The 15,120-nt window shown below is 36.5% G+C and overlaps 1 protein-coding gene across 3 annotated transcripts in view; it reads right to left on the bottom strand.

Annotated features, from left to right (window-relative positions):
- LOC116995757 (cadherin-10) overlaps positions 1-15,120 on the bottom strand; it is a 103,036-nt gene that overhangs the window by 36,445 nt on the left and 51,471 nt on the right. For all 3 annotated transcript variants that reach the window (XM_033058713.2, XM_033058705.2, XM_033058722.2), the window contains exon 3: positions 2,039-2,333. In XM_033058713.2, the coding sequence (XP_032914604.1) occupies positions 2,039-2,333 (295 nt within the window). The remainder of the gene's footprint in view (positions 1-2,038; positions 2,334-15,120) is intronic.

The following is a 15,120-nucleotide window of genomic DNA, read 5'->3' as shown; positions in this document are numbered from 1 at the left end:
AGCACCTGTCAGATTTCTTTATCTTTCTTTTTAATTTTTTTTTCCTTTATAATAACAACCACTTTCTGAATGCTGAAGATTTAAAAACTGATTCAATCACAAACTGAAAGTAGATTGAAATATGAAGAATAAAAAAACTATTACTATTATGCTTCCATACATCGCTGCACAGATTTGCGGAGGTCATTCTCTTTCAATAATTACAGTAATTTCACGAATACTAGCCGCACCAATTTGACTAAGATTTTGCCCCTAAACCAGAAATGCGGCTAATACTCAGGAGTGGCTAATATGTGAATAATTTTCTGACATTTACAACCTCAGAAGTGCCAGTCAGAGTGCCAAACCGAGTAGTTGCAAAGTTGGCATTTTGCGATTGTTACAAATTGCTACTCTGTTGCACCGCGGGTGGAGCCTGGCTGCCTGCAGGCAGCACGGGGGGCAGGGAGAGAGGAGGGAGAGCTCCCTCCTTCCCTCCTCCGTTGCAGCCCCGGGGAGAGATGGGGGGGCCCCGCGCCGCCCCTGCCGCGGCTCGGGGAGGCGCAGGGGGGCTCCGTCCCTGCCTGTCACCACGGGGCAGCGCCGGGCCGTGGTGACCGAGCCCAGTGGCAGCGGCGGCTGGCGCCCAGTGGCCCCGCCGAGCAGCAGCGCCGGGCTGGGCTACCTGGCCCTGTCAGCAGCCCCTAGCAGGCCGAGCCTGCACAACCTTAGCTGAGCCAGCAAACACCGCCCTGACGCCATTCTGTTACTATTTGGCAACTTTGTTGCACGCGGGTCCTCGCTGTGAACAACAGAGCAGCTTATATTCATGTGCGGCTTATTTATGGACAAAAAACGAAATATTTGCCAACACCCAGAGATGCGACTTATACTCAGTGCAGCTTGTATTCGTAAATTTACTGTATGTGTTTGTTTTTTTTGTTTGTTTGTTGGTTTTGTTTTTTTTTGTTTGTTTGTTGGTTTTGTTTTTTTTTTTTTTTTGGGAGGGGGTTGTTTTTTTGGTGTTTTTTTTTCTTTTCACATTTTCCAAGGCCCAGGAATGTTAGTACTAAATCATCAATACCTGTATATGCAAAACATCTTAAAAACTTATCATCTCAACAGGCTAATTTAGTTATCTAAAACAACTCTTTCACCTATTCAGGCAGTGGAAGTGATCAAAATTATAATAATAGCCAAAAATTATATTGAATTTATTGTTTATTTCCTGCATTTTTAGAATTTAATAATATAGTAGCTACCATTATACTTTGAATAAATTATTATTATTTCTTAAAAGAAGCCAAATATATATTTAAGTTTTCCAAAATTATTCCTAATGAATTGTATGCACTAATATCAATAATGGTTCATAGTCCAAAATGTTGTTGTTTATAACATTCACCAGTTGGCATGATCCAGGTCACAACTTTGTGGTTAAGATAGGAACTGAAAATACATTGCAAAAAGAAGAAATATTAACTCAAACAGCTGTTTAATATTCATGAAGGTGTCATTCATGGATGGAGTTAAGGGGGGAAATGAAAGCACAAGAGGGTTTGTCTATATAGTAAAAAAGTGACAGAAAAGAAAATAAAGAGGGTGTCTACCTTCAGATAGTGCATCAACAATACATGAGTCAATATATAATTGCCCTCACCCACAGAGAGTGGAGACAGCTCTTCATTCAGTGCTTATAACCACTGGGTACTTCCAGACAAAATGAAAGAAAAAAAAAAGGACCATTCAACAAACTGATTTAGTCATCTTATTCCAAAAGTTCCTAAGGAGGAGGATGATTCACCATTACCTACTATCTAAAATATTTATATTCCTAAGAACTGTAAAGCCAAAAATTTAGGTATTCTAAGTAAAAATAGATGTCAGATCTTAAAATCTGGTTCTTAACACCATTGCAATATTTGAAGAAATATGTCAAAATGAAAAATACTTAACTCATCAGGTAGAATTCTGCATACAACTGACATTAGAGAAGATGGAGAAATAATTTGTCAAGTAATGAAGAAAAGGCATTTGTGCCTCAGTATAGACAACTCACCTACTACTGACATTTCAGGAACACTAGCAGTGTAAATTTCTTCTGGAAATGTTGGTTCATTGTCATTGATGTCATGGATCTTGATGACAAACTCAGATTCAGGTTCCACTGGCCTCAGAGTTCTTCTATTGATAGCTTGGGCACGCAGGGTATAAAAGGCTTTCTCTTCCCTGTCGATTCTCCGAGTTGCATGAATATCTCCTGTTTTCTCATCAATTATAAAAAGAGTACCAGCCCCATCTCCTGACAAAATGTATTTGAGGGAACCATCTCCCTTATCCTGGTCAGAATGAAGCTGAAATAGAAGAAGACAGTATTTTGTTCAGAAAAAATGAAAAGAATGGAGGTCTTTAAACATCATTATTATATTTTACGTTATTATATATGCAACAAATGTGGTTGATAGCATTAAGAAAACAATTTTTATTCACCACTGAGTGACAGGTAGTTTCCTAACTTAGCTCCAAGAATCTTTCAACTTGACTGTTTCTGGAAGATTTTGCTTTTGCAGCAACACCTGTTCTCTGCTAAGAAACCTCTGCATCACATTCTTAAAGAAGATTTTTATGTTAATACTGGCCTTTTCTTTCCTTGAAGAGATCCTATTAAAAATTCACAACTGCTGTGCTAGTTGTAAATTCACTAAGCAGATAAAGAACATGGCTAAACACAAGACAATTAAGGAAAACAGAACTACTGGTTTAATGAAATCATATCTATTTTTAAAATTTAATTTAATATTACTTATATTTCTCCAAAATTGGAGAACATTTCATGTTAAGTCATTATCACTTGCACTCAATCAGCTGATGTAAATAGACTAAAGGAAAACCAGCCAAAATTATTACGCATTCAGTATTGATTTAACACCAATTATTTAAGTTGTATAAAGATTAACTTCACTTATATTACTTGCAGTCCTGACAGCCTTTATATGAAAAATTATTCAATTATGTTTTATTGTTCAATACAGTAGCATGGATGATGGCTCATTTGATCTTTTGGATACATTTAGCATAATTTCTCTCAATACCTTGTTGGAAAGGTCTTTCCAATCTCATTGTTTCCATAATTACTGAAGGAATCTGGAACTCTGATTAATTTTCGTCATTAAATATATTCTTTTTTGTAAACTTACTTTTGAGTTCAGCAGAAGGATCAAATAAAGTAGCTCTTATCACAAAAATAGTGTGTAAATATATATTTTTTTTAAATCGCAGCCCAGAAATATCAGAATATTGCAGTTTAAGAACTAGTACATTTTTTCTTTCTAAAAATAGTTATCTGCACACATAATAACAGAATCGATTGAATCTGCAGTAAGATTATATTCAGTCATGTGAAAAGATTTCGTCAATCTGAGATTACATTTCAGTTCATGAAAAATGTTATACATGTAGCAGAGTATAAATATCCTTCTTGCTATGCAGCCATGAAAATATTTCTCTTTTTCATCTATGATGCCCTCATATTATCTTCCATAGCATATATTTTCAATATTAGAAATAAAAATATTTTATTATTATGGCTTTGAATGTGTCTTTCCTTGTCTTTTGTGCTGAAACCAAAGATAGAGAGTGTACTGGTAGGATAAGACAAAGTCAAACAGTAAACTTTTATGTTGTGAAAAATTTTTGAACACTGAGTATTTCCCACAGTTTATATATGTGTAACAGAGAGAGCTCACCAGACATCTTGGATCAAAGCCTTCATGGCAGAAATTTGAATACTATCATGTTCTGATCTTTGCTTTTCTACATAAAAGTATTTAGTCCTGTTAAACTTTGTTTACACTACACACATACAGGTTTACAAAGCGAGTATTTTCTTACTGTTTCTTTTCATTCTATGATAAATAAAAAAAAATAGGAGACTCCAACATGCTTACAGAGTAGGAAGGTAGATGTTAAGAAAAATCCTTTGCAAATAAATATTTCTTCTTTTTCTCTTAATGACTTCAAACTTAAGATTTCAAGCCATTCTCACACCTCTTTTGAGGAATGAATTTTTAAAATTAAGGTCAATCCCTCATGCTCCTCCCTTGATGGCCCACAAAAATTGTGACCTTTCATGCCTCCAATTTACCCTTTCACCTTTCTTTTTAAGGGACTCGACAGTATCTTCCAAACTGTATTCCATTTTAAAATGTCATTTAGTGTAGGTAGTCTTTGAGTGTTTTCTCCATGTCTTCCTAGAATATAATTTCACTTCAAAAATATTTTCATCCTAGGAACTCACTGCTGGTCCATGACCACTCTATGAAATATTTTCACAGCAAAATGACAAAGAGCATGGTAAGAGGTTGCTCTTCCTCAGACCTGTGACAGAAATATAAAATAAGGTCCTGTTTGAGAGGGATCTTTAAATGGGCATGTTGCACTTTTCCCAGACACTTTCCATACCCAGCTCTGGTATTATTAATCCTCACAAAAGTTGACAATAGTGTATTGGTGCTGCAGTGCCTGTTCGTTGACTCAGAAACTAGTAAGCAACCTGGTAAAATCCATTCTAATACATTATCTCCAAAGCAGCACAACTCCATGCAAACCGTTCCCAACAAGAGTGTCTGGACAAATTTAACATACAAATGATGCATGGAAATTGTTTTTGGAGGGTGATATTTAGCAAAGTCATGCCAGGAATTTGTAAAATAATTTAGCAATCCAAATAATCATATTCTGGTTTCTTAAAATATTGCCAGGCTCTAGAAGCCTGAACAATGTGGTGAAGAGAACTAAATCAGAAAACTAAGAAAATCCCTGCACTAAACAATATGAACAACTACGCTTAGATCCAATTTAGCATGTAAAGACCTTTTAACATAGTTATTTGTCTAATATGCAAGGTACTATCATTGTTGATGGTTTTTCATTGCCTCTCCTGTAGTTATGTGTAAATCTTAGTAAAGTGATTTGAAAGTGGTCTTTATGCCTACTTTATTACCTCTGCCAAGTTCAAACTTTCTACTTGTGCTGGTTTTTTTTTTTTTTTGTTTGTGTAGTTTGTGGATATTTTGTTTGTTTTTTTTCCCCATACATATATCAGCCAAAAGTCTGGAAAGGGAGCTGAATATAAGACTTTGAGATATCCAAATAAAGACTTCTAGGGAGTTGAGAGCTGCACTTCACAGTAACATGTTTAAAAGGAATAACAATTTACAGAGTTAGAAGAACACTTTAAGCTGTAACACTATGTTCTCCTAAAAAATGTTAAAAATGTCTTTGGTTTGATAATCCAATTTAAATAATATGCATATGCATAAGAGTCCAAAGTGATTGTAGAAACCCTTCCAGTTCAGAGTAACTTTCAGGTCTTTTTGGATTATCAGGAAACACACAGCTATAAATAACATGAGCAAGTCTTCCAGACATAATTCAAGGGGTGAAAATGTGTACTATATATAAACACTAAAGTGAATACATCTCATTTTGGTTTTTTTAGCTCTTAATTCAACCCAGATGTTACTAGAGGAATCAAGGTGACAAAGGACTGCCCAAGGTGGTTCACAGTCCTGTATGGTGAATCATTACTCAACTCTGAAATGCATGAGCAGTTTGTCAATCAGTGCTGCAGAGTTTTTTTTCATTTTACTCAAGTACAAAAAAAAATATTCTGTGAAATATTTCTCTGCTACTTTTAGTATAAAGTGTTTCCTATAGTTATTTTAGCTAATGGGCATCTGTGATTCATGTCAGCCAAGCTGAGAAATGGAAAGACATCTGTTTCATTTAGCAGTTTCATTGCACAAAATGATCAGCTGTAAAGATGTGGTTTTGTTTTCATATCTGTCACTGATATTTTGCAAACTCCTCTTTCAGTGAATTTCCTGCTGCTCTTCCACAGAAATACTTCCATTTTCATCTGTGCTGGTATATGTACTTTATGTATTTTTTTTCTCACTTCACAGGAAATCAGAACATCAGTTGGTATTATTTTATATAGCCTGTTTCATCATACAGTAATTACAATTACCATGAAATAAATTTTTTCATATCATCTATCTAAATTAGTTGAACAAACTTTTTTAATCCAAAAGGATTTAAATATATAAATAAAAAATGAAGGTGTTGTTAAACAGAAGATAATATTTACAGATGGGTATGAAATGGACTGCTATGTGAATACTTAAAAATGAAACTGAATTACCAACTACCGAGCCAAGACAGAGACAAAAACAGGTTTTAAGAGACTTTTTCTTCAGTTGTGGGAAAAAACCCACAGTTAGTTAACATATTTATTACATCCTTCTTTAGGGTACAAGCAACCATAAATAAAATGAGTTCATTAAAAGATGCCCTAATCAAATTCAGATTAATAACATTTTAGATCTGTAAAAGACCTTTTCAAAAATGCTTTAGAAGACTTTAGTTGAAAAACATAATAATTCTGCTCTGAAAATAACAATACAGAAAATCCATGTTAATAAACATCCAATGATTCAAATCAAACCTGTCCACTCAGGATTGTGGGATTTCTCCAGACCTTTCCCCATAAAATCTATTCAATTCTGAAAGCTCTCAAAATGAGTATAAAGTAAGTGGACTTTATTTTTTTCTAATAGCATACAAAGTGTTAATCCTATTTTCACCAAGAAGCGACAGCGACAAGACTACTGTTAAAAACAGAGAGAGAGAGAGAGAGAGAAGATTGGGCTAGTCAGATCTATTTTATCATACAAGCTATTTCTGGAATTCAAAATTATTTATGACAATGCCAGATAAAGACTTTAAGTCTTGTCACAGCTATTTCTATTTGAATTTCAGATTCAGTGGTCCCTCTATGATTTTTCAGTGATTGGTATTCAAATAACTAGACACCAGACATGACTGCATTAAGGAATTTCCTTCTAGTTGGAAAACCTACTGTGGGCCTTAATACAGTTCAAGTTATTTTTAATCTTAATTTAATATACTATAAGGTATAGGACACTTTACAATACAGTTTAAAGTTTTTGCGGTCTTTGCAAAATGACAGACTATTTTAATATTAATTGACTAAATGGACTCGTATTCTCTTACATTATAGTAGTCATTTTTAATTGCATAATGCATAATTTTTTTCTACTTTATTCAGCAATGTGTCAATATGTCAATTTAATCCTAGTATCATAGTAACAATGAGACCTTTAGTACTGTCTTGAATTACTCCATCTTTTAGATCTTACACAAATTAGTCCTGAGTGTGTCCTAATTCTGAGGATGAATTTCAGGGCAAATTGCAACCTCTTAGCTTTTTTCTAAGTAATTGCATCAGCAGTGTGGAGCCAAAACACACCATAGGAGCATCTGCCATTTAATTCGGTGTTCTAGTGCACATTTAGTATAAGCAACCTGACTGGATACTTAGTTGAATAATACTGTGTCTCTAAATATAATCACAGTGGTGGGCAGATTTGACATGAAGTCAGCAAAAAATAATTGATATAGAATTCCCACATTGGAGATATTTATTTTTAACATCGTGAACTGAACTATTAAATTAAGCAGTTGTTTAACATTAGCTGCACTTACTGTCAAAGATTTTCAGACCAGTTCATATCCTTTGCAGTATTCTCACAGTTGACAGATTTAACAGTCATGGTTTCGATCCACATTTCACACACTATTTAAATTTATCCAGAAGGTAACATTTTAAGCAACTCATTTTAGTGATTCTGTAATTTGCGCTAAGTTTTATTCAGACATGTTGCACATTAAATTTTCTCACTCCGTCATATTGTCAGTTTGCTAGGGCTGTGCTATTGTGTATTATTTAACAGGAGATGGGCAGAAAGGAAAAATTATTTCAAAAATAATGCTTTGTGAGACTGGGAAAGATAAGGGGTGAGCAAACTAAAGTGGAAGCACAACAAAAAATGTAAGATGAAGAGTACTCTAAAATTCATTTGCAAGAAACAGAAACGAAAAATTCCAGTTGCAGTACAGACTGGTTTCAGACTGTATTTGCTTAACCTGATTCATTATCAAAACAAAAGATACAAATATTTGCCACCATTTTTATTGATAAAGATCACAGTAGTTCCTTGATGTTGCCAATTTTTGTTTGTTCTTACCAATGCTTTAAAATGGGAAGACATAAATTAAAATTAATATACTTTTTCAGCATTTTTTCCACATTCCTGAGTGAAATAATATCTATCACATAAATAGAATTATAATTTTCACAGCTCCCTGCAATTTTCACTACATATAATCTTGATATAATCTTGAAGATTCTCAGTTTCCAGAAACTAACTACACAATAAATTTATATTTTCATCACTAGATTTGCATCTTTTTCCTCTTACTGTAGATTATTCTGAAGGGAAGAATCACAGTCCAGAGAAGGTAAATGGTCTTGTCACTGACAAAATATTCTAGTATTACAGGTGAGAAAAGCAGGATTTCTTTTTTTTAAGACACATCATATGAGCAGTAGCAAAAGGTCTTTCATAGATGCACTAAGTCAATGTGCCAATACCCAATCTCCCTCCTCAAGCCAAGGTCTTTAGCTGATGTTCAGAGAGTTAGAACAAAAAAGTTTCAGCTTTATATAGATTGTTGTAGCTTCCAGTCCAGAAGACACAGAAGCATTGAGCTAAGATCAGAGACTAATTGAATTTCATACACCAAAAAGTTCTTGCATAAGCCAATGTGCATATTGTCATCCAATTTTCATGTAATAAATACAGTCTGTACATCAAGTAAAGACAGAAAGCAGAGAAGTGCCAGAAGATCTGAAATGCCCTTACTTGGCACCTCCAATACATGTCTGGGTATGAGTAAGCAGAAGGGAATTCTTGTGTTAAGGAGAAAAAAAGTCCTGACCCATGGCAGTTGTTCAGGTCCCCATTCATTAAAATGCTGGACGGAACAAAGGAACATTGTTTGGCTCTTCTCCTACTGAAATCAATATGGCACAAACCTACATTTCTGCTTCTATGAGTAGTCTCTGTGCACTATCCTACGATCTCAGAATGAAAATATATCTGATAAGATTTTCCTCAGACTTGGTTGGAGGTTTTTTAATATTCATGTTTTTTTATGTGCTATGTTTTTTGGCTGTTTTTTGACTAAAATAAAAATCTGTACTAAATATTGTATAAAGGATTAAGTAGTTCCCAGAGCAATATCCCTATTCCACCAAGGAACAGCCTAGGAAGGTAAATATGCTAAAAAAGCACATACTTTTCTTTCACTGAATTAATAATAACTTAATGTATTTGAAAACTTAAGGATTTGTCTGTTTAGTTTGAGGGGGTTTTTTAAGGAAAAATCACCACTTACTCCTGCTCTCTGCATTAATCACAAAAAAGTGGTTGTAAGAACTAATTGTAGGTTTGGGGTACATTATGTAAACAATAATTATTTTGTTATATATATATACTCATATATGTTTTCCTAAAGTAGTCTAGTTATTAACAAATCAACCCTTAAAACAGTTACTTTTTATATATTCTAATGCACAATTTGCATCATAAAGTACTGATTTTTTTAAACAAAAGCAGAACACATTTAAAATGTTGATGATTGGGGTTTTTTTGTCTACTGCTGGAGGCCATTTAAAACATGTTACACAAGATTGTCTTTGTTTCTGTCTGAAATCATTCTAACACGTCAATGGGTAAGGGTTTTAAATGCTTTCTACCTTTGTGATATGTGTATTTCCTTCTCATGTATACTCTATATTTATCACACAGAAATTAATGACAATGTTTGTCAACTAATGAAGTGGAAAATGGCAACTTAGGTGGAAGTTGTATATCAGAATTAAGGAATAAAAACCATTTTAATAATCTCTGAGACAGTGATATCCATGATAATAGAATATTATTGTTAAATTCAGTCCAAGGGAAGGGAAGAGATAGAGAGAGCTGACATTCTTTCATATATTTCAGGAGCGTTCTGATGAGTTTGAGTTGATACTATAATCATAGCAATTAAAAACAATGAGGAAAAAACATGTCTTGTATCAATCTTGACCTCATTTATATCATAGTGAAATCAGTGGGACTACATATATGAAAGAGAAATCTTATAACCCTAAACCGGTATGTAAGGCTTTAAATGAAGGTCAGTGATAGAAGAGAGGTGAAATGTGTATAAACTATTAAATGCAATTAATATTTTAATTTTTCCATCAAGTTTTTCTCTTCCTTTGGTAAATTATGAAATCTTTTGTTCTAGGGAATATTATTCTCAAGAAAAATCCTATCTATATACCAGTTACTAAATAAAGAATTTGCAATTTTAATAATTTAATAAAATTATATTGCAGAATGATTGTGCCAGTGCAGTTACCCTCACAGGACAGAAGTGTCTCCTGATATGCAGAAGAACCTCTGACTTTTTGGTTTTCCCCATTGCCTCTGGTCCTGTCATTGAGCATCTCAGAAAGGAGCCTGGCTCAGTTCTCTTTGCACCTTCCCCTAGGGTGTTTGTAGTCATTGAAAAGATCTTCCTGAGCCTTCTCTCCTCTGGTGCAAAAAGCTGCAGTTCTCTCAGCCTTTCTTAATGTGTGAGATGCTGTACCCTCTCCAGTGTTTCTATTTTTTGTGTTGGGATGCCTAGAACTGGACACGGCATTCCAGGCATGGCTTTGCCAGTGTTGAGCAGAGACGAAGGATCTCCTCTCTCTTGGCCTGCTGTGAATGTGAGGTCACTTCCATCTGGCTCTAGAGAGCCTCATCCACTTTTTCTTGGTCAAGTGGCCTATAGCAAGCACCCTTTATAATGTCACCTCTGCCTGTCCTCACTTTAATCCTAATCCACAAACTACCCATTGGCTCCTCTCCCATCCCCAAGCAGAGTTCCATGTACTCTAGCTGCTCTCTCACATAAAGGGCAACTCCCTCTCTGTCTTCCCATCCTTTCCAAAGGGTCTGCATCACTCCATTGAAGCACTTCAGTCAAGGAAGTCATTCCACCAAATATCCATAATCCCAACAAAATCGGAGTATTGCAGCTGTATGCAGGTCTTTAACTCACTGTATTTATTACCCACACTGTATGCTTTACTATAGAGGCATTTAAGAGTGGAATCCCAACATGCCAAGTTCCTGGAGCCAGTTTGGGGATTTATCCACAATGATGCCTTGTATACATCTTCTGGGTACTTCAACAACATAGGGAATTACAATCTCATAATGAAATTTAATTGACTTTAATCATGTTTCTATTAATACTATGCATATACACCTATAATTACAATTTAAAATTTTCCTACCAAAGCAGCATATTTTATTCCACAGTACAAAATACCAAAATAACTAGATTTAGATATAAATCTTGGCACAAATGATACAGAGAATTTCATGTTATGGTGTATACAAAAAGACAGCCCCATTGAACTCTGTTCCTCAAATACTTTTACTGGGGACAAAAAAACCCATCCTGATCTTGAGTGATGCAAATTAAGAATGGTATTCCATAGTAATTTTTCTCCCTTGTAATGTTAACTGCTAATTTCAAAAAATGTGTTCTATGGACTACATCACTGATGAAAAATTATTTCTAGCTTATGTGAACTCTGGTAATCAGCTGATAGGCCTAGCCAGTATTTCCACAAAGCTTCTGTGATATTTGCTGACATTTGTACAACATCAAAAGCACTCTTTACTTAATCTCCCTTTTCCTAATTACCAATAAGGTATGCTATATTTGTTTTGGTGCTGGTGTTTCATTTTCTATGTGTGGAGTTTTAAGTTTTGTCTATAGAACAAAAGAAATCCTTTACATTTCCCACCCCCCCCCCCCCCCCCGAATTAGTTCATTTCCATGTAGGTTTAGTTCTTCCCTTGTATATTATTTGCTCCTACTTTCTTCTTTCAATATTAAAAAAATTCTAAACTATCCCTAGAAAACTTCCTAATTCTCTTTCATGATACACAGACTTTTACATGGCACTTGAAATAGTATTCCTTATTCCTTTAATGACTTTGTTTTCTATAGCATGTCATTATCCTTTCCTAGGAAATACATCAGTGTTGTTGAAATCTCTTCCATTATTCTTAAACTATAAGCCTTGATTAATCCTGCGCAGCTCTTTCCAGTGTCACAGCCATCAGCAGTCCTCTAGCTATTTCATTTATTTTTCTTGGCTTTTAGTAGAGAATATGCTACTCCTGACACATAGAGAATGGTCTGTCACATAACCTGACCTAACTAAATAGATAATTAAGCAGTTTCCTCGCATTCCAACTGTATTATTTATATAGCAGTTTCATTATCCTTTTTGAATGATCTAAGAAATTCTGCTGATTGCTAGTGGTATTTCTAAGTCCTCTGTCATCTTCAGTAGCAATAATATGCAAAAATGTGGCTGTATTTCTGCACAGTAGTTCTTACAAGGGATAGTTACATTTTAAATGTACAAGAGGAATGCAGTGTTCTGTAAAAGATTTAATTTAAATTATTTTTATTTATTTAAAAAAGTTCTGTTTTTTCTGTCTCCTCATAGATGCATTTATTTGCTGTACAACTATACCAAAGTGGCCTCTTCGGAAACTCATATATTCTACTTGCCACATTAATTTCACTTTTTACAAGTAATTTCACTTCATTAAAACTTTCTTAAATTTTAGTAACATGGTTTGGAATTCTGCCTTACCCTATCTATCTTTCTTGTTTCCTTTCTCAAAATGGATTTTCCTGACATTTCTTTAAATTCCTACTCGTTAAAACAAAATTTGAAAAATAGAACTCTTGTTTTCTCTCCCCCATTTACTTCACCTCTTGCAGAGTTGCATTAATCAATCTTCTCACTGCCAAAACTTAAAATATCAATGTAATTTTAATAATTTAGTACTAAAAGAGATAATTTCTATCCAAGATTGCCTAGGTAGTAATAGTTGTTAATTATTTTATTCACTCTAAAATAATATTCCTTAATTATTCCTAATTCCTAAAGATACCATTTATAATGGAATTTACAATCATCAGCATGGAGACTTAGAAATCTGAATTTATGCATACTTCACAACAAATGTCATATATCAAAATGGATATGCAAATGTTGCCATTAGAAGATAAAGTTATTAATACAGAAAGAAGAAATCTATATTACTACTTATTATATTTATTCTATTAATGTCTATATAGTGTAATATATGTACTTCTAAATTACATACAATTACTAAGAAAACTATTAAAACATTTTAGGAATAAAACCATGAAAAGCATTTCTATTACTTAAACCAGTTTCTAAACCAAATGATTGGAAAGAGTAGTTCCATCTGTTCTAAGTTGTCCTTGAGTGTGGAAGAGACAAATTATACCATATGATCATCTCTAATGTACTATGCAGTCTTCCAAAGTTTTCTGTAAAGTACAGTAGTTTCACGAATACAAGCCGCACGGATTATAAGCCGCACCCCCGGTGCCTCGACAATGTTGCTGTCTTTGTCAATAGATAAGCCGCACCCCGAATATTAGCCGCACTTTCGTTCGTCGCGAGAATCCGTGCGCAGCTTTCACAAATGGGCCAATTAGTAACAGGATCGCGGCATAGCGGGCTTTACTGGCTCGGGGCGGGGCCAGGAAGGCTCGGCCTGCTCATGGTTGCTGAAGGGGCCGGCCGGGTGGTGCTGCAGCCACCGCCGGGCTCACTGGCCCCCCTCTCCCGTCAGCACCGCGTCGCCGCTGCGTTTACGTACTCGCCCTGCCGGCGGGCCAGCCACTGCCGCCGCTGGCAGGCATGCCGGCCACCTCGCCGCTGCGTTCACGTACCCGCCCTGCCGGCGGGCCAGCCACTGCCGCCGCTGGCAGGCATGCCGGCCACCTCGCCGCTGCGTTCACGTACTCGCCCTGCCGGCGGGCCAGCCACTGCCGCCGCTGCCAGGCTCGCCGGCCGCCCCCTCCCATCTGCACCGCCGCCGCGTTTCCTCGCCCTGGCCGGCACTGCAGGCCCCCGCACCGCCGGGCTCCCCCACGCTACTGGCCCCGATTCTGCTGGGCTTCCCCCGCTGCCAGGCAGCCCCACCCGTTGGCCTTCCTGCTTCTGCCATGCTCCCCTGCACTGCTAGCCCCAGTTCTCCCAGGCTCCCCCGCCCTGCTGGCCCGGGCTCTGCCGCCCCCCCTGCCCCACCCTGCTGGCTCAGGCTCTGCCGCCCGCCCCCACACTGCTGACCCCGCCTCTGCCAGGCTTTCCCACCTCTGCCGGGCCCGGCCGGGCTCCAGCTTGGCTTGGGGCTGCCGCGGGCTCTCACTTCCGTGTTGGCAGCTTTTAGAATTTTGTTAATGTATTAGCCGCCCCGGAATATTGGCCGCACTTGCGGGTTTCCACCAAAATTTTGGTCAAATTGGTGCGGCTTGTATTCGTGAAATTACTGTAGGTTATTTTTTGGAGGTTTTTGTTTGTTTGCCTTTGGTTTCTTTTTGACACCAGTTTCACCCAGAAGTATTCCAAATCATCGTGTCCAACCTCTGTTTCTGTTGTGTTAATAAATGTCATCTGCTTGAGAATTATTAAGAAAGGACAAATATTCTCAATAACAAAAAAAGTCCCAACCAGAACCTAAAAAAACCCTCTGATCATCAAAACACTGCCAGTGTTATGATTACTCCTAACTGCAAACCAAGAAAAGGTTAATTTACTTATGTCTTCCCCTCCCAACTGCTTTGAGATACAATGCTTAGGCAAGTTGAAGGGAAAGGCATGGTTGAAGGGATACAATTTCAGAGGCAGGAAGAGCATCTACACTACTGCCTAAATAAAAATACCACCAGAACTGTTTATTTGGTATAGGTCTGCATTGTGTGCAAGACAATAATTCTAAATCCAGACAGCATAACTGGACTGAAGACCACAGATCTAGGAAACAGAAGGAAGGTACAGTCAATATGAAGAAACAAGAGCTTTTCTACAACCTTGGTAAGGGGAACAGAAGAGATGAACAGAATTGCTGTTGTGCACCAAGGTTTTTTTCAGCTGCTAGATGTTCTTACAAGTATGCAGAATCTCTTCAGATTTTGCATGCCCAGTCATCTGAGTCTACAGTGCACACAGGATTCTTTGCAACTTCTTAGTTTTAAAAATTACAACACCATGTATATCCCAGAACATCATCTTTGTTCAACACAAATTTTCCATCTAGCTCTTTCCAT

This window comes from Catharus ustulatus, chromosome 1 (assembly GCF_009819885.2).
Source record: "Catharus ustulatus isolate bCatUst1 chromosome 1, bCatUst1.pri.v2, whole genome shotgun sequence".
In the NCBI taxonomy this organism is placed as follows: Eukaryota; Metazoa; Chordata; class Aves; order Passeriformes; family Turdidae; genus Catharus; species Catharus ustulatus.
Note: the sequence above shows the minus strand (reverse complement) of the source record. Positions and strands in the feature narration are given on the sequence as shown.